The sequence below is a fragment of the Pongo pygmaeus genome, chromosome 17 (assembly GCF_028885625.2).
Source record: "Pongo pygmaeus isolate AG05252 chromosome 17, NHGRI_mPonPyg2-v2.0_pri, whole genome shotgun sequence".
Taxonomy (NCBI): domain Eukaryota; kingdom Metazoa; phylum Chordata; class Mammalia; order Primates; family Hominidae; genus Pongo; species Pongo pygmaeus.
Window position 1 is genome coordinate 49,493,612 of NC_072390.2, and position 24,503 is coordinate 49,518,114.

The 24,503-nt window shown below is 37.4% G+C and overlaps 1 protein-coding gene across 2 annotated transcripts in view; it reads left to right on the plus strand.

The window, feature by feature from the left end:
- The window catches only part of MAPRE2 (microtubule associated protein RP/EB family member 2), a 160,859-nt gene that overhangs the window by 25,512 nt on the left and 110,844 nt on the right, over positions 1–24,503 (plus strand). For both annotated transcript variants that reach the window (XM_054461370.2, XM_054461369.2), the window contains exon 2: positions 2,404–2,465. Coding sequence is in view for 1 of the 2 variants with exons in the window: in XM_054461369.2 (XP_054317344.1) it covers positions 2,404–2,465 (62 nt within the window). In the remaining variant the exon portion in view is untranslated. The remainder of the gene's footprint in view (positions 1–2,403; positions 2,466–24,503) is intronic.

The window sequence follows — 24,503 nt, forward strand, 5'->3', positions numbered from 1 at the left end:
TGAGACTTGCAGACAATAAGAGCTCTACTCCTACCAAACACAGCAGGAGCAAGCTTTGCCTCACTCCTATCCCCACTAGCAAAGGCTGCATGGGAAGGCTAGACCTCTATCCTTGCAAGGCTGGGACTTCTTGAGCACCTACCGTATGCTAGGTCCTGAACTTATGATGGTGGAGCGAAAGCTCTCCAGGTATTTCTAATCTACGTCAAATGACTGCTATTAAGGTATTTTAGTGTGGACATACAGATGAAAGAGAAAGGAGATAGATACTGGTCTGCCAGACTCAATTAAGATCTATCCCTTTCTAGCTGCATGATATTGGGCAAATTGCCCCACTACTCTGAGCCTCTGTTTCTTCATTTATAATAAGATAGTTTTGAGGATTAAATTAGATAAAATATGTGAAATGACTGGTGCATAAGGTGTTCAATAAATAATGTCATTCTTCTCCAAACTGATCCATTGCGGCTGCTGAAAAACTAGCAATGGATCATTGTCAGAAAATAGAAAAAGGCCAGTTGTATACAGACAATTCTGAATTTACTAAGGGCTAATTATCTGCTTTATAGATAAACTAGAAACCTTATATTCCTGCTTCGTATCTTGGTGGCCAGTGGCTTGCACAGCTACTGGGTACTATTAAATAAAGTAGATAAATGAAAATTTCATTCTGATTCAGTTGAAATTTCTGAAAAATTGAAGGACTTAAGAATAGAAACTGACATGGATGGGAACCAATATTGTTAAAATCTGAATTTAGGTTTATCAACTATCATTCAATTATAGAAAGATATAAAGTATTCATAAAATTAAATTCTGCCGCAAAATATGTAAGGAAATTCAACTTCTTGTATCTGAAGGAAAAACTTAGATTGTAGTCAATATATCTAGATTTAGATATTGACACTATGTACACTATTCATGTTAAGTTTTCTGATTTTTAAACAAGCCCAAGTTTATTAATTATTTTTGAGATCCTTCACTGAGTAGTATAACAATTCAGTTGTCACCTTTACTTTTATTCTCTTGACTCTTGCCATTTTGTTTTTTGCCTTTTTTTAACTAAACATCTCCTTTTTCCCTTAGAGAAAAACTATAAAATGCCACCTCCTCCCTTTTAATTAAAAAAAATAATAATTCTACCAGCAACATCTCCAGAACTGTGTCTGGGAATAATCACATCGTGTTGGATCTATCAGAAATATTTTATTTTTACACAATTGATTTTAAGCTAAATAAACACCAAGTCATTTCTGAAATGGTCATAGAAAACACAGAAGAGCAATGTAGGGCTTAGGTGGAAAGTGGGGAAGAGAGTTAAGGCTCATATGTATATGCAAGTCAGGTCATTTATAGCAGCATCCGATTAAAACATAGCAACCTCCTCTGTAACCGTTCATCCCCCAAACACTGGATTCTCAAAGCAAACTCAGACTCCTGCATTTCTTAGCCTCCAGAATTGGATTTGTCCCTCATCAGTTTACTGTCTTACTGCCTCATTTAGTCAAAGCATATTTTGAAAATAAATAGCTAATTCATATAAAGAAAGTCAATTGGCCGTGCACGGTGGCTTACGCCTGTAATCCCAGCACTTTGGGAAGCCAAGGCAGGCGGATCACGAGGTCAGGAAATCGAGACCACCCTGGCTAACACGGTGAAACACCGTCTATACTAAAAATACAAAAAAATTAGCCGGGCGTGGTGGCGGGCGCCTGTAGTCCCAACTACTCGGGAGGCTGAGGCAGGAGAATGGCATGTGCCCAGGAGGCGGAGCTTGCAGGGAGCCGAGATCGCGCCACTGCACTCCAGCTTGGGTGACAGAGCGAGACTCCATCTCCAAAAAAAAAAGAAAGTAAATTACTGAATTACTGCTTATTGGTATGTACATTTTAAAGTCGTTTATAATGCTTATCCTGTCGAAATTAAAAATCTTTTCGACTAGAAAAAGCCTGTGTTGATACTAAATATAAAACCTGGATAAACCTAAGTTTGGGGAATTCAGTACTTTAATTGATGTTGGTATTTGATACCCCACTAAAGGCACTGCTCCTTGGGGTTATCCGCCGACATGATTCCCGTCACATCAGACTATCAGGGCAGGAGAAAAACAAAAGAAAAATTATTTTCATAGGACTGACATTATACTAAATTTTTATCAACTGTTAATCAATATAAGAAATGATCTAATAATATATATTGAGAGTATAATTCTATTGTCTGGCTGACTTAATCGCTTTCGTATGGTAAGATCGATTGACTTTTGGATATTTGGCATGTATTTTTTCTTTATTTTTTTTCCATTGCTGGCCACACACACTAAACTAAATTATAACTCTTTGCTTCCATATTTTCATCATATTAAATGCTTGCACTCTTTTTTTTCTTCCATTTTTACTATCCCAGTGTCCTGTTTCCCAGAGGAACAGTTCATTTCAACAGCCAGGGAGAAAGCCTGGATGCTCAAGGTAAGGCTTATATAAATTACATTGCATGACTCCTTGCTTAAAAATTAATTTAAAGTGAGTAGTAATATTGTTATTGTAACAAATTTATTTTCAAAATTCCAGTACACAATTAAAGCCAATATCTGAGTAAATATGCTCTTTTAAAACACTATTTTTCAAACCAAATTCCATTTCCCAAGTGTACGAAGGGCTAATTAATTGCTATTAGCAATTCCTCCAAAAATGGTCAAGCCAATTAATTAAAGTTTAATTTTGAAAAATCTTATGATAGGTGGGGAGGATAAAATATCAAGATATGGTCAAAATGAACTCATGACATCGCTATTTATAAATAAATGATTTTTATTTGGTATTGTTAAGAATCAAGAAAGCCACTCCGTTGGCTTTGAGAGGCAGAAAGAGTGAGAGTGTGCGAGCGTGCTTCTGACAGAGATGAGGAACCTGGAAAGCCTCATTTTTTTCAGTTTGGGATTTGTCTTTGAGATGCAATCATTTTGACCCTTAGTTATTTCGAACTAAGACTCTAAGTCTCTGTAAGTAATGTCTTCAAGAGTCACCTCCAGGAGCCCTTAGAACAAAGGAACAATTAACTGAAATTCCACCAGATGGCAATATTTGGAAAGCCATTCAGAGAGGTCCCAAAGCTACAAGCTATTATTGTTCACACAGAATAGTCTCACAAAGTGTGGTGTAACATCCTATATTTCATCAAAGGTACTCTAAACATCTTTTGTTTTACTCCTATTTCTCCACAGCATCAAACATTTTTACTTAAAAAAAAATGTGTGGGGGCATATGTGTTTTCTTCTTTTAAAAAAAAATTCTGGAATGATTAGAAACCTCATTCTTGAATAGTAATTCTCTAAACAGTAATAGTGACTATTAAAAGCTCAAATCATGAATAATATACCATATTTGTTTTGGGGCCTCATTGTAATAAATGCTGTGACTGGTGGTAATTTTTTAAATATTTGAGAAGAGAAACTGAAATTCTTCCACTTAAGAATAGCATTTTAAGAAGTTGTCTTGATATTAAAATTTGCAGGTATAAAATTCACTGTATTGACTTGGAATAATTAGTTTATTTAGTGTGGAAGAATAGGTGTTTTCTCCTGTTGCTCTAGTGAAAGTGGAAATATGGAGCACTTTTGTAGGCTGAGGTGGGCAGATCACCACAAGTTAGGAGTTCAAGACCACTCTGGCCAACATGGCAAAACCCTGTCTCTACTAAAAATATAAAAATTAGCTGGCATTGTGGCGCATGCCTGTAATCCCAGCTACTTGGGTGGCTGAGGCACAAGAATCACTTGAACCCAGGAGGCAGAGGTTGCAGTGAGCCAAGATCGTGCCACTGCACTCCAGCTTGGGTGACAGAGCAAGACTCCATCTAAAAAAAACAAACAAACAAAGTGGAGATATGGTACCCTGTATGATGTCCCAACAGCTGGAATATTCTGGGGCCAGAGCAGGCTCTAGGACAGAGTTGGGACAGGGCTCAGTGGAAAGGTACCTGAGGGCATTAGAAATAGGAAGAACCAGGAAGAGAAACCACCTAAGCTTTCTGTGTCTATAGCCACAGATCATAAGTGCCCTTTGAAAACTGATCTTGTACTGCTAGCCCTTATAGTAGATGATCCATATGTTGGGTTTGTATGGGACAATCCTGGTTCAAGTCTGTGTTCCCGGAAAATAGTCTAGTTAGTACTGCCTTTCACCCTCAAAACGTTTCATTTTGGATGATAAATCATATGATCAACTATCTTCCAGGCTGGTGAAGAAAAAGTAACAGGAAAAGGTGGCCCATTATCTAAATAGGGTGTTGCTTTATAAATCTCCTTATATATGGGGGTATGGGACAAATGTGTCTTTAAAGAGCCAAATTGTAAATATTTTTTGGCTTGCTGGTCATACAAGTCTCAGTCAAAACTGTTCAACTCATTGTAGTGTGAAAACAGCCAAAGATAATACATAAAGAAATGGCCTTGGCTGTGTTCAGTAAAGCTGTTTACAAAAACAGGCAATGGACTATACTTGGCCTGCAGGCCATCATTTGCACATCCCTGATAGATAACAGAGATGAGTTAAGGTGGTAGGAGATGGCAGAGAACCAAAGAGACAACCATCATTAGTCCCTCTCCCTTCTCTCTATATCCCTTCTGGGTTGCACCCTCCTTTATTTAACCCTTTCAGGAGCTAGTACAGTTGACCCTTGGACAGCATGGGTTTGAACTGCACGGGCTTACTTATAAGTGATTTTTTTTTCAATAAATGCAGCCGAACTTCCATATCCGTGGATTCCAGATCCGCAACCAAAAGTAAACTGAAAATACAGTATTTATGGTACATGAAATCAAAGGCAACCAGCTTTTCATATCGCTGGATTCAGTGGGCCAATTGGGGGACTTGGGCATGAATGGATTATTGTGGGGGAAGGAAGGTTCTGAAACCAATCCCCTAGGGAAAGCTGTATTGATCATTTCCTTGAATGAGTAATCCTATCTGCTATTAAGTGGTTCCTGAGATTCCTTTACTGGGTGTCACTTCTTGTTTCTCATCCAAATCTGTTCCTGCACCACACACAACATGCTTGTACTTTATACCTCGTGATGTATAAGACTCAGGTGACACCTGAGTCTTAGTGTTAAATACTGAAGCAATAGCTCATTAGTAGGCAACTTCATTTTATGCTTTGATCCTCACTAAACAGTTATCTTTGGGAAATATAATCAGTCACATTAAGGAAAAGTTCATGTTGACTATACCAAATTTTTTATTATATTAATGAAAAGTAACATAATACATTTAAAGAAAACCTTGAGGAGAAAATCACCCATAACAACACCATCCTAAAATAACTATTTTTCTATTTTTGCATATTTGGTCTTCTCACAGGCATTCCTAATTTTCCACAGTGCATATCATAATGAGTGTGAACTTTGTATTTTACTTACTGTGAGTCACAGCGTCTTTTACTTTCATGGGTCATCAGAACTATCATTGGAATAGCAGTATAATGTTATATCAACATGCCATAGTATATGCTTTAATTCTTACTATCTTCCCATTTTCACTATAAAAAATGCTATGCTAAATTTTTATACAGATCTTCTTGTTGGTTTGATTTGGTTTGTGTCTATTCATCTATTTTCTAAGGTCACAATCCCAGAAGTGGGATTATTTGTCAAGGATAGACCATTTTTATGACTTTTAATCTAGTTTACTACAGAGATTTGGAATAATTTACAAACATTTATAGTTTTAGGGTACTAGTTTCGCCATAACATTTTCAGAAAGCATTTAATTTATTCAATAGCATTCACTGAATGACTACTAACTGTAAAGCATTGTGCTGAGTTGAGTGTTTTGGGGTGTGTGTGTGTGCACGTGTGTGTGTGTGTACATATTATATGTATATATATATGAATGATGTGCTCATTCTACATTTATTTTGTGCCTACTATCAGCTAGGTATTATAGTTTTTCAATGGTGAGCAAGAGATAGCTTCTATCTCAGAGCATTTGACTTTACTGGGGAACTAAGATATATGTAAATGACTGTAATAAGAAAATAAGATGCACCATAGGAGAAATACAGTTACAATATAATGGGAGTTTGGGGAGGGGGAGGTACAGGTGACATCTGAGCTGAGCCATGAAGGTCAGTTGGTGTGGAATACTCAGGGATGGTGAGATTAGCTATTCATTCCATAAACATGTATTGATCACCAACTCTATGCCAAGTTTTATGGTAAAAGCTAGGGATATAGAGGTGACCAAGGCAGAGCTCTTAAAGCATACCGTCTAATGGAGTAAAGCATATTTTTAAAAAAATCATTATAAGGGTGATAAGCAGGCTAGCTTGCCTGGCAGAAGATACACAAGGTTAGGGACGAATGCGAGTTTCCCCTGGAATGAAACTTTTCCATGGTTTCTCTTTTGAAAGGCATAGCCTTCTTCATCAGTTATTGTGTCAGAATCTGTGGGAGCATCTGCTTCTGGAAGTTTGAAGGTTCTTGTAATTGCACTTGTACTGACCAACATTCCAACTAAAGTTGGCCTGCATTGACAGTCCCCCAAATGAGTACATTTACTGAGAATGCACAGAGGATAGGCCTGGGATCAGTGAGACCTACAACTTCGCCCTCACCAGATGATGATGGAAGTAAATCACTAAGAATTGTAGGTTTCATTTGTGTTTTGTCTTTAAAACAGCTGGAAGGAACCTCATTGATAATCTAATCCAACATCTCATTTTACAGGTGAACGTTCCTGAGTGAGGAGAGTTTGAGTGACTTTTCTAGGGATAGACAGTGGCATTACCACAGCACCAGAACCTTTGCTTCTGATTCTTCTTGTTCTATGGTCACTGCTTTAATTAGCCCTGCCTCATCTATACCATAGAGGTAGTAAGAATTAGGACTAGATTAACCTAAGCATCCCTTATATAATAAAAGCAATAAGATAAATTTTACCCATCTCATACCACAGTAAAAATTTTTTAATTTACAATTTTTAATTAAAATTTTAATTTAGACCAGGCATGGTGGATCACGCCTGTAATCCCAACACTTTTGGAGGCTGACGCTGGAGGATCATTTGAGGCCAGGGGTTCAAGACCAGCCTGGGCAATATAGCAAGACCTCATCTCTCTACAAAAAAAAAAAAAAATTAAAAATTAAAAACAATTAGCCAGTGTGGTGGCCCGTGTCTCTAGTTGCAGCTATTCAGGAGGCTGAAGCAGGCAGATCCCTTGAATCCAAGAGTTCAAGGCTACAGTGAGCCGTGATCGTACCACTGCATACCAGCTTGTGAGCTGGACAAATAGCTTGACCTCACTAAGCTCCACTCTCATCTTAAAAGTAGAGATATAATACATCTTGTTTGTTGTGAGAATAATTAGAGGTAACATAATTGTTGGGTGCATCATGGACACTCAGAAAATACTGAAATATTGATTTTCTTTCCCCTTCCCTCCTAGAGCTACAGGTTCTTCATGGGATTCCTTTTGTTTATTAATCAAGTTGCCTTATAAGACTTCTGAGAATTAAATGATGGAATGAGGGTACATTTATAAACTGTGGTGCAGAGACTAACGTTCTCATTTCTGAGTTTTACTTAACTAGGCTTAAGTAGAGGTTTAGAGATTTTCTTTATGGTTCCTTTTCCTCCTTTTCTTCAGTAGCTTATCTTACGTGTTGTATGCATGTGTTGGTAAGACTTAAGAATTCACTTGTTTTCTCTGTGCTTTACCTTAAAATAATGTGTCAAATAAATATAGAGAGGTAGATGGTTAGATAAAGAAAATATGGCTAAATGTTAACAATTGCTGAATATAGCTGGTGGGTATGAATGTCTGTTATACTATTATAAGATTTTTTTTACCCTTCTGGAGATTTGAAATGTCTCAAGCAAAATTTTTTAAAGCATTATGTATCAGGTATTAAGCTTCTACCATGGCTGCATCACTGTTCAGAGGCAGAGGGTAGATTTTGTGTGAGACAGTCAGAGTTCTCAGCCCTGATGGAGATATGGCCCACTGTAGGGAATGTTAATGAAATAGGCAGTTCCATTCCAGAGTGCTGAGTGCTGTGGTGGGAGAAGTACAGGATACTGTGGGAGTCCTCAGCGCAAAAGCTAAGCCAGAACTGGTGTGCAGAGGCCAGACAAGGCTTCCAAGTTTTGAGGCGTCTAATCTGAGACCCGAAGGTAAAGGAAGAGCTAGCCAAGTGTTGGGGAGAGGAGGACTTCAGAGAAAGGGAAATTGTTTGGGCAGAAAGAGTAGCAGCTTCAGAGATATGGAGGGAAAATAAGAGAAGCATTTGGTATATTAATGAAATTGGAAGAAGTTAGGTAACGAGCTGCGGCATTGAGGGAATAGTGACAGGTAGGGCTGGAAAGACAGATCAGGAAGGGCCTTGCCAGGCTAAAGAAGAACTCTGGGTTGTATCGTAAAAGATGTTGAAGTCCTTGAAGCGTAGAGGTAAGACTACCTGTTTTATATCTTCGAATGGTCACTCTGATGGCTGTGTAAAGGAAAGATCAGGAAGGACATGATCAGACAGCAGACAGACCAGGTGGAAGATGATTAGCATCTGGCTATGGTGGTGACAGCTGTGGTAGAGGTTAATGGGTGGATTTGAGTACTATTTAGGTGGCAAAAAAAGGAAAAAAACCACAGTTACTTTTGCACCAACCTAATAGAAAGGATTGGGGAAGGAAGACGTCAAGGAGTTATTCATTCATCTAGCAAACGCATAATGAGTACTTGCTATGTGTTAAACGCTGTTTCAGTGCTATGAAGAGAAGTAAAGAAAGGGGGACAGGAATACAGCCTGGGGAGGCGCTATTTTATGTAGGGGGAAGTAATGGAGAGGGATTTTCTAGAGGAGAACACATTGACCTTTAAGGACCCTCTTAAGGGATGGCAAAGTGAGAAGTAGTCACCTAAAGATCTTGGGGTTCAGTGGGATCCCTGGGAGCTCCACAAGTGGCAGTGCTGTGGTTGGCAGAAGATAGTGCCCAGTGTCTGGCATGAGTAAGTGGGGGCTTTGGTGAGTGTTATTTACTGAGACAGGACACATTGTAAATGTGAGGACAAGAATCAGAAGCCCAGTATTGCCCATGTTGTGCTTAGGGTGCCTGTGACATTAAAAAAGATATAGATATAGATATCTTTATATATATATATGGATTTGAGACCTGAACTCTAGAAGAAAAAGAAATGAATTACAGCTTTGAGAGTCACTAGCATGTAAGCAGTAAGCCACAAGTATAGATAAAATTGCCCAAGGAGAGTATAGAATGAGAAAGGGAGTCCAGAGTAGAACCTTGAAAATCACCAATATTTAAAATGTAGATTAAGAAAAAGAGAGAGTACACCTATGTTCACAGCAGCAGCATTCACAGTCACCAAAAGGTGGAAACAACCCAATTGTCCATTTAGAGATGAATGGATAAACAAAATGTGGTATATGCATACAATGGAATATTGTTCAACCATAGATAGGAAATTCTGACTCGTGCTACAACATGGGTGAATCTTGAGGCCAATGCGTTAAGTGAAATACACCAGTCACAAAAAGACAAATACTGTATGATTCCACTTATGTGAGCTATCTAGAGTAGTCAAATTCGTGGAGACAGAAAGTGGAATGGTGGTTGTCAGGGGCTGACAGGAGGGGGAAATGGAGAGATAGTTATGGAGTTTCAGTTTAGGGGAATGAAAACGTTCTGGAGAAGGATGGTGGTGATGGTTGAATGAGAATGTTAATATATGTAATGCCACCAAACTGTACACTTAAAAATGGTTAAATTGGTAAAATTTTGTTACATGCATTTTACCACAATTTGAAAGTGAGAGAGACGAAGATTAGCCAGAAACACAAGAGAAAGACCAGTTGAGTATGCTATCTTGGAAGCCAAGGGAAAACAGCATTTCAAGAATAGCAGGGTCGGGAAATACACATGCCCATAAAGGTTATATAAAATAATAAGGACTAAAAATGCCTATTGCTTTAGCAACAAAGAGGTTGTTAGTGATCTTGGTGAGAATAATTTCAATGGCATGATCAGAATGGGAGCCAGATGCAAGAAGTTGAGGAGTGAGGGAGAAATTGAGAAGTGGAAAGGGCAGGTTTAGATAACCCTTAAGATATTGACTATAAAGATGGAGACAGAAAGCAGGACCTGTGGGGAAGAAGAGTTGATTTAAGGTAGAAGAGACCTGAGTGATTTAAACACTACCTGGAGGCAGCCAGTGGACAGGGCATAGGAGAAGCTGGTAGAAAGTTACAAACTAGAGCTTTTTAATTTTGTTAATTGACAAATAGTACTTGTACATATTCATGGGGTACATAGTGATGTTTTGATATGTATAATGTAAATAATTACATCAGGGCACTTAGCATATCCATCATGTCAAATATTTATCATTTCTTTCTGTTAGGAACATTTAATATTTTCGTTCTAGCTATTTGAAACTATATGTTATTGTCAACAATAGTCGACCTACAGTGGTATGGAACCCTAGAACCTATCCCTCCTGTCTAGCTGTAATTTTGTATCCTTTAACAAATCTCTCCCTAACCTTTCCTTCCCCAACCCTTCCCAGCCTCTAGTATCCTCTCTTCTACTTCTTACTTCTATGAAATCAACTTTTGTTTAATAATAGCTTTCGCATATTAGTGAGAATATGCAGTGTTCAACTTTCTGCTCTTGGCTTATCTCACTTAATATAATGACCTCCAGTTCCATCCATGTTGCTGTGAAAGACAGGATTTTGTTCTTTTTCATGGCATTGTGTGTATATACTACATTTTCTTTATTCATTCATCTGTTATTGGACAGCTAGTTTGATTTAATATCTTGACTATTGTAAACAATGCCACAATAAACATGGGGGTACAGATCTCTTTGACATAATGATTTACTTTCTGATTTAAATATACCAGGGCTTTGAAAAGGCAGGAGGCAAGAGGGGAGGACATAGCCCTTTATTGCAACAAGCAAGAATCTGAATAGGATGACAGTCCTTTAGGTAAATATGTAGGTTTGGGGACAGAAAAGTTAAATTCTGGTCTAATGGCTTCAATACCTTCTGCAAAGTCAGATGCAGGGCCATCTGCTGAGGGAGGTGAAGGTGGTAGGGTCAGAGATATAAGAACACTGAAAAAGTATCTGGTTTATGAATAATGACAGAACCCAAACTAGGGAAACAGAAGGGTGATTTAGAAGCATTGAGACCCACTGGGTTTGGAGGCCATCAGTTTACAGTTGTGCTAGTCTCCTAGGCAGGGTGATTTTTTTTTTTTTTTTTTTTTTGGTCCCAGCAGGTCTCGGCAGTCCATATAAGGCATATGTACCTGGCAGATAAAAATAGTATAAAAGCTCTTCTTTGGGGAAACGTGAAAATTGATCATGAGGGTGATACATTTATTTTTAAATGGACTAATGCTTTATTTCTTTCTCTTTACAATGTTGTAAGAGCCAAATGACTGGGTTAAGAGTTGCAAATTGTTTGGTTTATAATGAGTTTGTTATTGGTACAGAGATTGTAACTAACTCTCCAGGGCCCTCTGTTGACTACAGAGATAATTGGAGACCAACCTTAATTATCAATTGATCACTGATCAGAGTGAAACTTTGAACAACTTACTGAGTAGTTTGACGGTGTTACATCCCCCCTCACAAACTTGTATTCTCTTTTAAGGGTACTGTGGCCCCAGAGACAAGCACTGTGTTGCATATACAAATACCTCTGCACTCTGCTTAGTGCACCTTTACCAAGTTGTAAATCTATGGCATTGCCATAGATTTTTGCCTTTTGCATCGAGTACCAGGATCTAGTTAAGTAATAGTCATTTTTGCTAGCAAAAATGTCACTAAAATTACTCTGAAGTTGACATGTCTTATCAAAATTTTCTGTACAAGTAGGCTGTGGTATGTGGAAAGAATGCTACTGCTGTCTCACAGGCCAGTGCCTAGAATGCTTGTATATATTCAGACCCCTAATCAAGAAATGTGTTTCCTCTACCCCCCTTCACTTTCTGACTTTACTTTCCTGGCCAGAGAGTCACTAAAAATAACAAGTCCTGCCATCAACAAGTTGATGATAGCCTAGGGATTCTGGTCCTGGTGAGGGTGAGTACAGGGGAAGGAGAAAGATCTGTAAACAATCCACCAAGCCAAGGTGGATTCACCTTCATTTCCTAAACTGTGTAATACCTGAACACCAGACCCCTGTATATAGGGGAAAACATGTGGGAGAATAAACTTTATTTGATGCCTACGGTGTACCAGATACTCTGCTAGCAACTTATCCTCATATGTTCTACATGAAACTTTGTTATTGCTTTTTGCAAATGAGGAAATTGTTTCAGAGAGGTTACTGACTTGTTCAAGGCATATAGTTAGCAAGTGGTAGAGCCAAGATTAGGACCCAAGCTGGTGTGAATGCAAATTTGTTATCTACCCTAACAAATCACATTTTTTTTTCCTTCTAGTCCTCATTCACATAATTTTACACAGTTGGTGGGTGTGTATAGGGGTGGCAGTGTGTGTGTGTGTGTGTGTGTGTGTGTGTGTGTGTGTGTATTTTTGCCTTTAAGCCCTGGTCGGGAAGAATTTTTTCCTTTCTACAGTTGTCAGATCATGAACAAAAATTCAGAACAAACCCCAGTAAATTGCAGAAACACTAACTAAAATCAAATGCTATTTTTTACAGTTGTACTTTTATTTTAGATTCATGGGGTACACGTGCAGGTTTATTACCTGGGTATATTGCACGATGCTGACGTTTGGGGTATAACTGATCCTGCCACTTGTGTACTAAGCAAAGCACCCAGTAGTTTTTCAACCCTTGCCCCCTTCCTTCTGCACTCTAGTAGTCCCCAGTTTCTATTGTTGCCATCTTTATGTCCATAAGTACCCAATGTTCAGTTCCCACTTATGAGAATATGTGGTATTGGTTTTCTATATCTGTGTTAATTTGCCCAGGATAATGGCCTCCAGCTGCATCCATGTTGCTGTAAGGGACATGATTTCATTCATTTTTACGGCTGCATAGTATTTTATGGTATATATGTACCACATTTTCTTTACCCAGTCCACTGTGGATAGACTCCTAGGCAGATTCCACATCTTCACTATTGTGAATAGTGCTGCAATGAAGGTACAAGTGTATGTGTCTTTTTGGTAGAATGATTTATTTTCCTTTGATATATATATATATATCTCCAGTAACGGGATACCTGGGTTGAACGTAGTTCTGTTTAAGTTCTTTGAGAAATCTACAAACTGCTTCCAACAGTGGCTGAACTAATTTACATTCCCACCAACTATGCATAAGCATTCCCTTTTCTCGACATCCTTGTCAGCATCTGTTGTTGGTTAACGTTTTAATAATAGCTATTTTGATTGGTGTGAGATGGCATCTTATTGTGGTTTTGATTTGCATTTCTCTAATTAGTGATGTGGAGCATTTTTCATAAGTTTGTTTGCCACTTGTATGTCTTCTTTTAAGCAATGTCTGTTCATGTTTTTGCCTATTTTTTGATGAGGTTATTTGTTTTTTGCTTGTTCCGTTGTTTAATTTCCTCAAAGACTCTGGATATTAGACCTTTGTTGGATGCATACTTTGTGAATATTTTCTCCCATTCTGTAGCTTATCTGTTTACTTTGTTGATAGTTTCTTCTGCTGTGCAGAAGCTCTTTCATCTAATTTGGTCCCCTTATCAATTTTTGTTTTTGTTGCATTTGACTTTAAGAATTTAGTCATAAATTATTCCTCAAGGTCAATGTCCAGAATGGTGTTTCCTAGTTTTTTTCTAGGATTCTTACAAAGTCTTCACTTAAATCTTTAATCCATCTTAAGTTAATTTTTGTATATAGTGAAAGGTAAGGGTCCAGTTTTATTATTCTGCTGCATATGGCTAGCTAGCTATCACAGTATCATTTATTGAATAGGAAGACCTTTCCCCATTGCTTATTTTTGTCAATTTTGTTGAAGATCAGGTGGCTGTGTCCCTTTATTTCTGAGTTCTCTACTCTGTTCTGTTAGCCTGTGTGTCTGTTTTTGTACATGTACCATGTTCCTTTGGTCTGTATATACAGCCTTATAGTTTAAAGTCAAGTAATGTGACACCTCTGGTTTTGTTTTGTTTTTTTTTGCATAGGATTGCTTTGACTATTTGAGCTCTTTTTTGGTTCCATATGGAATTTTATATATATTTTTTCTAGTTCTTTGAAAAAAATGATGTTGGTAGTTTGATAGGTATAGCATTTAATCTGTAGATTGCTTTGGGCAGTGTGGCCATTTTAACAATATTGATTCTTCCAATCCATGAGCATGGAAAGTTTTCCATTTGTTTGTGTCATCTCTGATTTCTTTCAGCAGTGTTTTGTAGTTCTCCTTGTAGAGATATTTCAACTTCTTGTTTAGATGTATCCGTAGGTTTTTTTCTTTTGTTTTTTGGTGTTTTTTTTTTACAGCCACTTTAAATGGGATTTCAACCTTGATTTGAGTCTCAGTTTGAACATTATTGGTGAATGGAAATGTTACTTATTTTTGTACATTAATTTTATATTCTGAAACTTTATTGAAGTTGTTTATCTGTTCCAGCAGTATTTTGGTGGAGTCTTTAGGATTTTCTAGGTGTAGAATTTTATTATTCATGAAGAGAGATAGTTTGACTTATTTTCCTATTTGGATGCCTTTTATTTCTTTCTCTTGCCTGATTGTTCTGGGTAGCACTTCCAGTACTACGTTAAATAGGAGTGGTGAGAGTGGGCATCTTTGTCTTGTTCCAGTTCTCAATGTGAATGCATCCAGTTTTTGCCCATTCAGTATGCTGTTGGCTGTGGGTTTGTCATAGATGGCTCTTATTATTATGAGGTATGTTCCTTGAAGGTTTTTATCATAAAAGGATGTTGGATTTTTATCAAAAGCTTTTTTCTACATCTATTGAGATGATCACAGGGTCTTTGTTTTTAATTCTGTTTATGTGGTGAATCACATTTATTGACTTGCATATGTTGAATCAGCCTTGCATCCTGGGAACGAAGCCTACTTGATCGTGGTGGGTTAACTTTTTGATATGCTTTTGGATTCAACTTGCTAGTATTTTGGTGAGGATTCTTGCATCTATGTTTGTTAGGGATATTGGCATGTAGTTTTCTTTTTTTATTGTGTCTTTGCCAGGTTTGGGTATCAGGTTGATGCCTGATAAAATGAGTTAGGGAAGAGGTCTTCTTCCTCGATTTTTAAAAATACTTTCAGCAGAATTGATACCAGTTCTTCTTTGTATATCTGCTAGAATTTGACTGTGAATCCATCTGGCCCAGGGCAATTTTTGGTTGGTAGGGTGTTGTTTTGGTCTTTTTTTTTTTTTAATTACTGATTCAATTTTGGAACTTGATATTGGTCTGCTCAGGGTTTCAATTTCTTCCTGATTCAATCTTGGGAGACTGTGTATTTCCAGGAATTTATCTATTTCCTCTAGATTTTCTAGTTTGTGTGCATAGAGATGTTCATAATAGCCTCTGAGGATCTTTTGTATTTCTCTGGGGTCAGTTGTAACGTCACCTTTGTCACTTCCAATTGTACTTATTTTGATCTTCTCTCTTTTTTTCTGTGTTAATATAGCTAGCAGCTATTGATCTTGTTTATCTTTTCAAAAAACTACCTTTAGGTTTCACTGATTCTTTGTATGGATTTTTGGGTCTCAATTTTATTCAGTTCTGCTAGATTTTAATTTATTTATATTCTTCTGCTAGCTTTGGGGTTAGTTTGTTCTTGTTTCTCTGCTTCCCTTTGGTATGATGTTAGATCATTAATGTAAGGTCCTTCTTTTTGAGGTAGGCATTTAGCACTATAGACTTTCCTCCTAACACTGCATTTGCTGGATCCCAGAGATTTTGGTATGTTGCATGCCTGTTTTCATTTATTTCAAAGAATTTTTTTAGAATTTTTTTTATTTCTGCCTTAATTTTATTGTTTACCCAAAAGTTATTAGGGAGCAAGTTGTTTAACTTCCATGTTATGTACCTTTGAGGAGTCTTCTTGGTATTGATTTCTATTTTTATTCCACTGTGGTCCAACAGTATGTTTGGTATGATTTTGATTTTCTTTTAATTTATTGAGACACTTTATGGCTGAGCATGTGGTTGATATTGGAGTATGTTCCATGTGCAGATGAGAAGAATGTATATTCTGTGGTTGATGAGTGGAGTATTCTGTAGCTGTCTATTAGGTCCAATCGTTGAATTTGAGTCCAGAATTTCTTTGTCAATTGTGTATTCTGTGGTTGGTGGAGTATTCTGTAGATGTCTATTAGGTCCAAGTGTTGAATTTGAGTCCAGAATTTGTCAGTTTTCTGCCTCAATGATCTATCTAATGCTGTCAGTGGGATGTTAAAGTCCCCCACTATTATCATGTGGCTAGTTTTATACAGTTGTAACCAGGCCTTGTCATATTTCATTTTCTTCTTTTTACTTTATGTCATAAGCAGTTTTCCATGCTACAGTACATATTCATGATTGTAGACATGTTTTAATGTCTGTCAAATACTCTGTACAGTTGACCATTATTTATCCAACTTGCCATTGTTTGCCATATGGAGTGTGTTTCAAAGTTAACTTTGGTGTGCCTGAAACTTATAGATCATAACTGGTTAAATAATACTCTGAGTGGCAATCTCATACCTATGTGTCCCCATATCCCTGTGAACATAACATGTTTTCTATTATAGCATGGAATTCCTGATTGGATATTACCTCAGATTTTTAAAACCTTTTTCACATGTATAATTTTTGCTTTCCGAATAATAATATTCTTAAGAACAATGGATGAGGCATTCTAGTTTACTTATCTCCCCAGACATTAGATACTTAATACATACTTCTGAGTTCTGTGTAGTCTATAAAATCAGCTTGGCCTCAGGTTGCCTGGCTACTTGTACTGTGGATGACACAGATTTTCAGCACCCCTTACCTCAACTATCATTCTGCTTAAAATGTGTGCATGACGTGTTTGTCTCTGTTCTAAAATTAGCTGTGCTTCAGTCTTCAAGAAAGCAATTCAGATGAATCACAGATTATCAGGATAACATCAAACTACAGAAGGAAAAATGAATAATACAGGTCAAGATAAGCCCCAGAGTGCCTCCCTAAAGAACTCGATTCTAGGCCATGAGAATATTTTATTCTCCAGCTGAACTCTAAATCCTACTTTGGATGCTGATTTGTTATTGTTATGATTTTTCAAGGCAATGACTATGCTTTATATTTGCTTGATAGTTTCTCTCATGGAATTCTTTAGCTTTATTTTCGCCCTTGGTAAGTGCCATGTTCAAACCTGTGTCAGGTAATGCCATTCATGCAACATTACTTCGGTTTATAAGCTGGCCTGAACCATTTGCACCCTCTTTTAGTGAGTGCTTAGCTTACAGAAAAGCTTTCCTTGGCTTGTCAAAAAAAAAAAATGCGCAGTGAGTGCTTAGAACATTTGTATACTGATATTATTGCCTCTGACCAGAAGCAACCTATTTCTGTAAAGGTGTCTTCGAATAAGACTATCTAACCACTCTTGCCTCCTACTCAAGAAAACATATCCCCTCAATTATAAAATAAAAATTTCCTGGGTCAAGAACACTACTTTATTTAAAAAGCTGTGTCCATAAATTTGATATTTTCATTGTATAGTGAGACATAAAAACATGAAGCATTTGCTTTTAAAATTTCATTTAGGTAAAATGATTTTAGATTGTATACTAAAAATGGCAGAGAAGAAAATTCTGGTTGGAAAAATTGCCATTGCTGGCACAAGAAACAGAATTATCTGGATGGAACTCAATACATATTTTTAACTGATACAGAATTAGAGGTATCCTGGAATGTTCAAAAAGACTTCAGAAGATGTGGTCTTTGAGCTGAGCCTACCTGTGTAAAATGGTAGATGAAAGGAAAAAGGACATTCTAGGCGAGAAATGAAATGTAGGCCATCTCAAGGGGGCAGAGAGAACCTGATACTTTAATGTGAATAATGGAGGATTAAGGAAGAAAGATGCTAGGGTCAAACTGTGCAGAGTCCCAAATACCAGACCATTACTTAAGCTTTATATTTTAGACAATGAGGGAAATATTGAACATGATGCAAGTATATTCTAGAAAAATTCGTGAGTTTTAAGATGACAGTCTAAATACAGTTTTGCTCCCATCTTCCCAGCTCTTCAACTGAAATAACAAAACTTAAAAAGGAGAGCAAATCCATGACACTTATGGAAACATGAATGGGGACCAGAAATGTACAAAGTTCTGGAAGATGGAAAGGGCATAGGATTATATTACCAGCTAAATAAGAGCAAAAACTGAAAAAAAAAATAAAATAGCTAATTTAGATGAAGTAATTCAGAGAATAGAAGAGAACATTTAATAAATATCCTTAAACAGACAAAAAGTATTGCATCCCTTAAACTTCATGGCCCCACTCCTCCCAGAAAAAAAGAGTTGCTATGAATAAGAGGCGATCAGAAAGTGCAAGAGCTTTGGCGAATTAAAAATATAATTAAATCAAAAATCAGTTGGACTTAGTGTGGCTCAGAGTATCACAGGGTACAAAGCAAAAGATGAAAAGACAGAAAATACTAGAAAAGTATTAGAGAAATAGAAGAATGATCTAAATGGCCCGGCATTCTTTATGAAGAGTTTCAAGAAGACATTGAAGACAAAGAAATAAAGGCATAAAGATTCAGATTAAAAGAGGCTACTGAATGTTGACCACGATGAATTAAAAAACCCAAACCTAGGTCCACCCTCATGAAATTTCAGAATAAAAGAGACGTTAGAGCTTGAGGGTCAGACAGAAGAGTGATTACATACAGAAGAGTGATCACCTGAATGTTATAGACGTCAATATGCAATTCTGAAGCCTCAGAAACAGTGGAACCGTGCTTTCAAAGTTCTGAGGGAAGTGATTTTGGACATTTCAACTATCAATAAAATATAAAAACAAATAGATAACTTCTAACATGAAAAGGCTTGAAAACTTTACCTCTCTGTATCTCTCAAAAAATAATTTCTAGATGGACTCCAGCAAAGTAAAAGAGAAAAAATAAAGAATAACATAACATCTAAAAAACTATGAAACTAATGAAAGAATCCAATTACAAGAAGTATAAGAAATACCAGGATGCTAGCAGGGATATCAAAGCAATTTGTTCAAATTAGTAAGTTTCATGAAGAATGTTTTGAAGAAAAACCCAGATTCTATGGTTTATACTTAGACCTAGAATCTGAGTATTTTTTATCATAAGATAATGGTATATGCTTCTTCTGTCAATAAAAAAGTAGTTAAGAGCTCTAGAAAAAAATATATGTTAAGATTCAAGTTTAATCTTAAATTGAATCATGCTTTTGAACAATAAATGGCATGTGAAAAAAATCCATTTGACTTTGATGTTTTCATTGGAATATTCTTCGGGTTGCAAGATTTAATGAGAGGATTATATTGCCTTCTCTATGGAGGTAATACCACTTGATTCTGGAGAGGATAAGAAATTACATAATCATAAATCCTCTTTACTAGATTTCAAGCTTAGAAGCAATCTGTGTCAAAACAGGGAAGATAACCATAGTCACAGAACATAATCTAGATGCTAGTCATTTTTATAAAGAAAACACGATGAGAAAACCATACAAATTAAAAGTAGGAAAGGCTGCAAGAAAACATAGTAGAGAGTCAATAGGTACTGTGCCTTGGAATCAGCCAAGAAATGTAATTTTAAGAATTTTACTTAAAGGTTGTAAAAGTAACCACTAGAATAATTAAAACTATTACCAATAAAATTCAGAGGGGAGGTGAGAAGTAATTAAAATGTGTAATAGAAGCACTATCAATTTCTTTTATAATACAAAATAGATACTATGTTGATAAGAATAGAATATACCTGAATTTTTAGAGTGACACTCATAAGCTCAGAAAAACTAAAAGCAGAAATAATTTTAAAAACATTAACTCTTTAAAATGGGATTGGGTAAAGGCAAAGGATAATAGTTAAGAAAGATGTTCACTTTTCATATTATACATTCTGTTCCTCAATTTTTAACATGTGTCTGTCTTATTAAAAATATAAATTGTTGGCCGGGTGCGGTGGCTTACACCTGTAATCCCAGCACTTTGGGAGGCTGAGGCGGGCAGATCACGAGGTCAGGAGATCGAGACCATCCTGGCGAACACTGTGAAACCCCGTCTCTACTAAAAATACAAAAAAATTAGCCGGGTGTGGTGGCAGGCACCTGTAGTCCCAGCTACTCGGGGGGCTGAGGCAGGAGAATGGCGTGAACCCAGGGGACAGAGCTTGCAGTGAGCAGAGATCTCGCCACTGCACTCCAGCCTGGGCAACAGAGCGAGACTCTGTCGCAAAAAAAAAAAAAAAAAATATATATATATATATATATATATAAATTGTTTACATATATTAATGGATTGGAAGGAAGGGGAATAGAAGTAGAGAGATTCTTGGAAGTTATTGCAGTTGTCTACATTTCAGGTAATATGAATCTGTTGGAAATGAAAGATTGAGAGAGGCAATTGGAGAAGAATTGGTAAGATTTTGTAGTCCAGTAGATGTTCTAAAGAGGACAGGTTAAAAAATGAATATGAAGCAGAGATGAATAATATTTTTAGATTCATTAAAGAGATAACTGAAACTGAAGCCACTGACAAAATGATGCCCAGGATAATTCTTAATTTTTTTATTTACTGATGCCTTGCTGTTTTTCAGAGTACTATGTCTCCAGGATAGCTGAGAAATCAAAATATAACCATTTTACTATATTGTCAAATACTGTCAAGTATGTACCGTAATAAGAATATGATAACCTAAATTTGTTTTTTATTTAATCACAAGTGTCAGATATACTACAATAAAGAACCACCATAGGGCACAGTAAAAAAATAATTTAAATAACATAATTTTTTGGTCATAATGTTCATATAAACAAAGCGTTGATGCTTCAGGCTAACAGTGTATGCTGGCTCTATCAGACACCTTTCAATGATTTGGTTTGTAGCAGGGGGAAAGTGCTCAAGTGTTATTGCATTAGAAGCAGTCAGAGTTCTGGGGCTATCTTGTTCTGGTACCATGAGCTGGGATTTTTAGGAACTTTCAGGTCTTTGTCCTCATTCCTAAAAACCTAAAGGTTTTTAAACTCCTAACTTGAAACTAGGAGGAATAGAGATTTTCTCCAACCCCTCTGTAAATGATGAACTGTGTGTCCCTCTCCCTTTTATTCATGCCCCGACAGCATCCTTTACTCATGAAGTATCTTTTGCAATAGTTGCTGAAAGTCTTTTGACTATAAATGCTGTTTTCTTCAGACTGAAGTAGAACAAAGCATTTTATGCAAATGAACCTATTTCAGTTCTATTGATAACGATATAACTTGCTTTTCTTCAGTAAATGAAGAAGAGAATCTGAAGATGAATAAAATTTACTAAGAATATCTGCAGTTCAGGATCTGAAAGTTAATTTAACCTTCATTTCCCATTTTGGAGAGAATTATAATCATGCAAAAATTTGGTTCTTACATTTGCCTGGCTGATATTCAAGAGGAATTTGGAAATAGACCTTTTCAGTAAATTTAGTATTGGCCTTTATATCATAGACAATATTAAGGATGGCAACATTTCTCATTGCTATAGGACATTCTCTTTTGTCAGATAAACTAGTGTTAACCTCTGAGGGGACCGATTCTTTAATTTGTTGCTGCTTGTTTTCTTTCTCCATGTTGTGCATAGCTATTAATACTATGATGAATTTGCTTGGAGGGTGAGTGAGAAAAACATAAAAAAATACAGGTTAACTATAAATTTTAGAATTATATAATTGGGAAACACTAGAGGGTTATTCTGAAGTCTTTTTAGTGAAATCCAGCTTCTCACCTTGATTAGTACTAGCAAAGCCATTTTTCTGCTCTTGATCAAATGTGTCCTTTATAGAGTATTTGTACAAAGCATGACATAAGCATGGATTTGCAGCTGTTTCATAACCACTGTGAAGTTTCTTGGCTCCGCTCCACAGCACTGTGTCCAAGTTTCAGGAACTCTTCTCAAGTACTGTGAATGTGGAAGGAGGCCACTTGTGGAATGATTTACTTTACCCAGAGTTGAGTGTTTTGCGTGCAGAATGTGAAGCTGCTGTTCAGCTGGTTGTGTCCAAATGTAAATGACTGGCCAAAGAAACTTTTTTTGGAGCTTGTCATCCAGCCTCAAAACTTACCCTCTGTGGATCTTTGCATGTTCTAACCATCAATAGGAAATAGCAATGCTATAACTTTTCATTTCTTCCAGCCAATAATCCCCTATGAATTTTTAGCTGATATTTTAATGAGCTTAAAACATTGTGATTCTGACTTTAATGATGTACTCAATTGTAATTAAAGCAGTTATAAAGATGATACAGTCGCGGCTGAATGTTCCCAACTCTATGTCCTCTTCACCCTAGGAGGACAGGAACCCAGCGGTAACAACTCAGATACTGTTAACATTTACATTTACATCATCAGAATTCATTTCACTAAATTGCCATCCTCTCTGTAGCTTTTTAATAAAGCAAGCTGAAGTTATTTTCAACAGTAGCTTAGAAGTCTAGCAGTTCCACTGAACATAGTCCAATGGAATAATCAGATGTAGTAATAGATTCTTCCAAGAGCATTTATGAAGGATTCCAAATAGGAATGTTTACAGGTTCTTCTCTTTGTTTACCAAGTACAGAGGAAGCTTTGCTTATGCTGATACCAGGTGGCAAAACTAACATTCCAGGTTAGGCCGAAACCAAATTCAATCTTACTCTTTCTATACATGGTGGGGAATAAGTTTCTAAAGGTAGTTAGTTTTATAGTGCCAAAAGAAAAACTTAGAATTTTTGTCTTGAAATGATAGGGAACCCCTGAAGACTTCTAAAAATGAAAGGAGGGAAGATAGAGCTGGTGGTGAGATGTGAATTGATTGTGAAGCAAGGAAACCTCTCCAGAGAGACTCATGAGGTAGGTGAGAGGAAGGAGCGTGTCTGAAGCAGGGTGTGAGCAGCGGGAGAGGAATGGGTGGGACATACGTGTCCCCCTGTGAAATGAACAGGTATGATGTCTGAATCAGACAGATGGGTAGAGAGGGAAAAACATTCTGAGGATTCAAAACTAAGTGCTGGCTATCAGTTTAGTTCAAGCAGGAGATCTGGAGAGGGAGCCAAGTAGGAGAGAAGCTTCCTCGTTAAATGTACTGTGTATTGTCTAAACCAATGGCCGCAACCTAATTTCTGTGCATGCCTCTGACCTGCTTATTCAGTAAGTGAGAGAATGCAGCGATGAATATAGACACCACACCACAGTCTCACATTTTTACAAGGTGCTTCTGGAAACCTGAATGGAGATTTGCCTTTTTTTTTTTTAGTTGCTTCCATGGCAACCCTCCCCATGGAAAACAGGCACAGTCTGCAGAGGCCTGTTCTTTTCTGTTGATGTTTGTCACTACCACATGGGGTCAGGTTTGTTCTTTCTCCCTCCCCAAAAATATTTGCTAGCTCTGCGGAAAAATTGCTCTTGCCCTAAACAGTTTACCTGAATCTGTACCCCCCTGTTCCTGTGCCAAGGTGACTAGGGACCTTCTGTGTGGCTTTGGCATCCCTCAGGGTTCCAGATATAAAGCAGAGGACAGGTTCCCTCTACCTTCAAATTCCCATGCCAACTTGGGGCATGGCTGGGGATAGGAGAGCAGGCAGAGTCCCTCTTCAAGGACACTCACCAGCTCCTAACCCAACATCTCTAACCAGTCATGTAGTCTCGTGGCTTATAGTACGAACTTTAGGTTCTGAGTCTTTGAAAGATCTTAAGCTTTTGATACTTGAAAATCAGACTCTGGGCTCATAAATATTTCTTCAGGGTTTTTTTCTCTGCCATGGGCTTACAAGTTGATTTTGAAACTGGGAAGTTGAACATTGATTCTTTTCTTCCTCTCTTGCATTCCTGCCCCATGCTGAGAACTCAGCGACTAAAGAAGGTTCAGCAGGTGTGTGTGACAGGTTTTCCAAAGTGGGTTACTACAATCTCTCCCATCCCACAAGGTTTTCTTGCAGTGTGAGATTGACATTCCTCCTAGTTATGTTACCAGTGGTGTTGATAGCCCTTCCTCTTGAATCTGGGTGGACCTTTGTGGCAGCCCTGACCAGCAAAATACAATGGAAGTGATGCTCTGTGACTTCCAAGACTAGGTTTTAAAACTGCCATGCCCTTCTGCCTGCTCATTAGGGATGATTGTGTTAGGAACCCAGCCACCATGTTGTAAGGAGCCCAGGCCACATGGGGAAGCCTTGCATAGGTATTCCAACCAGAGCCCCAGCTGAGGCCCCAACTAAAAGGCAACATCAGCCACCAGTCATGAGACTGAGGAAGCCTTTATGATGACTTCAACAGTTAGTCACCTTCCAACCATAGCTACATGAGAGACCATGGGTGACAACCACCTAGCCAAGCCCAGTCAACCTCCAG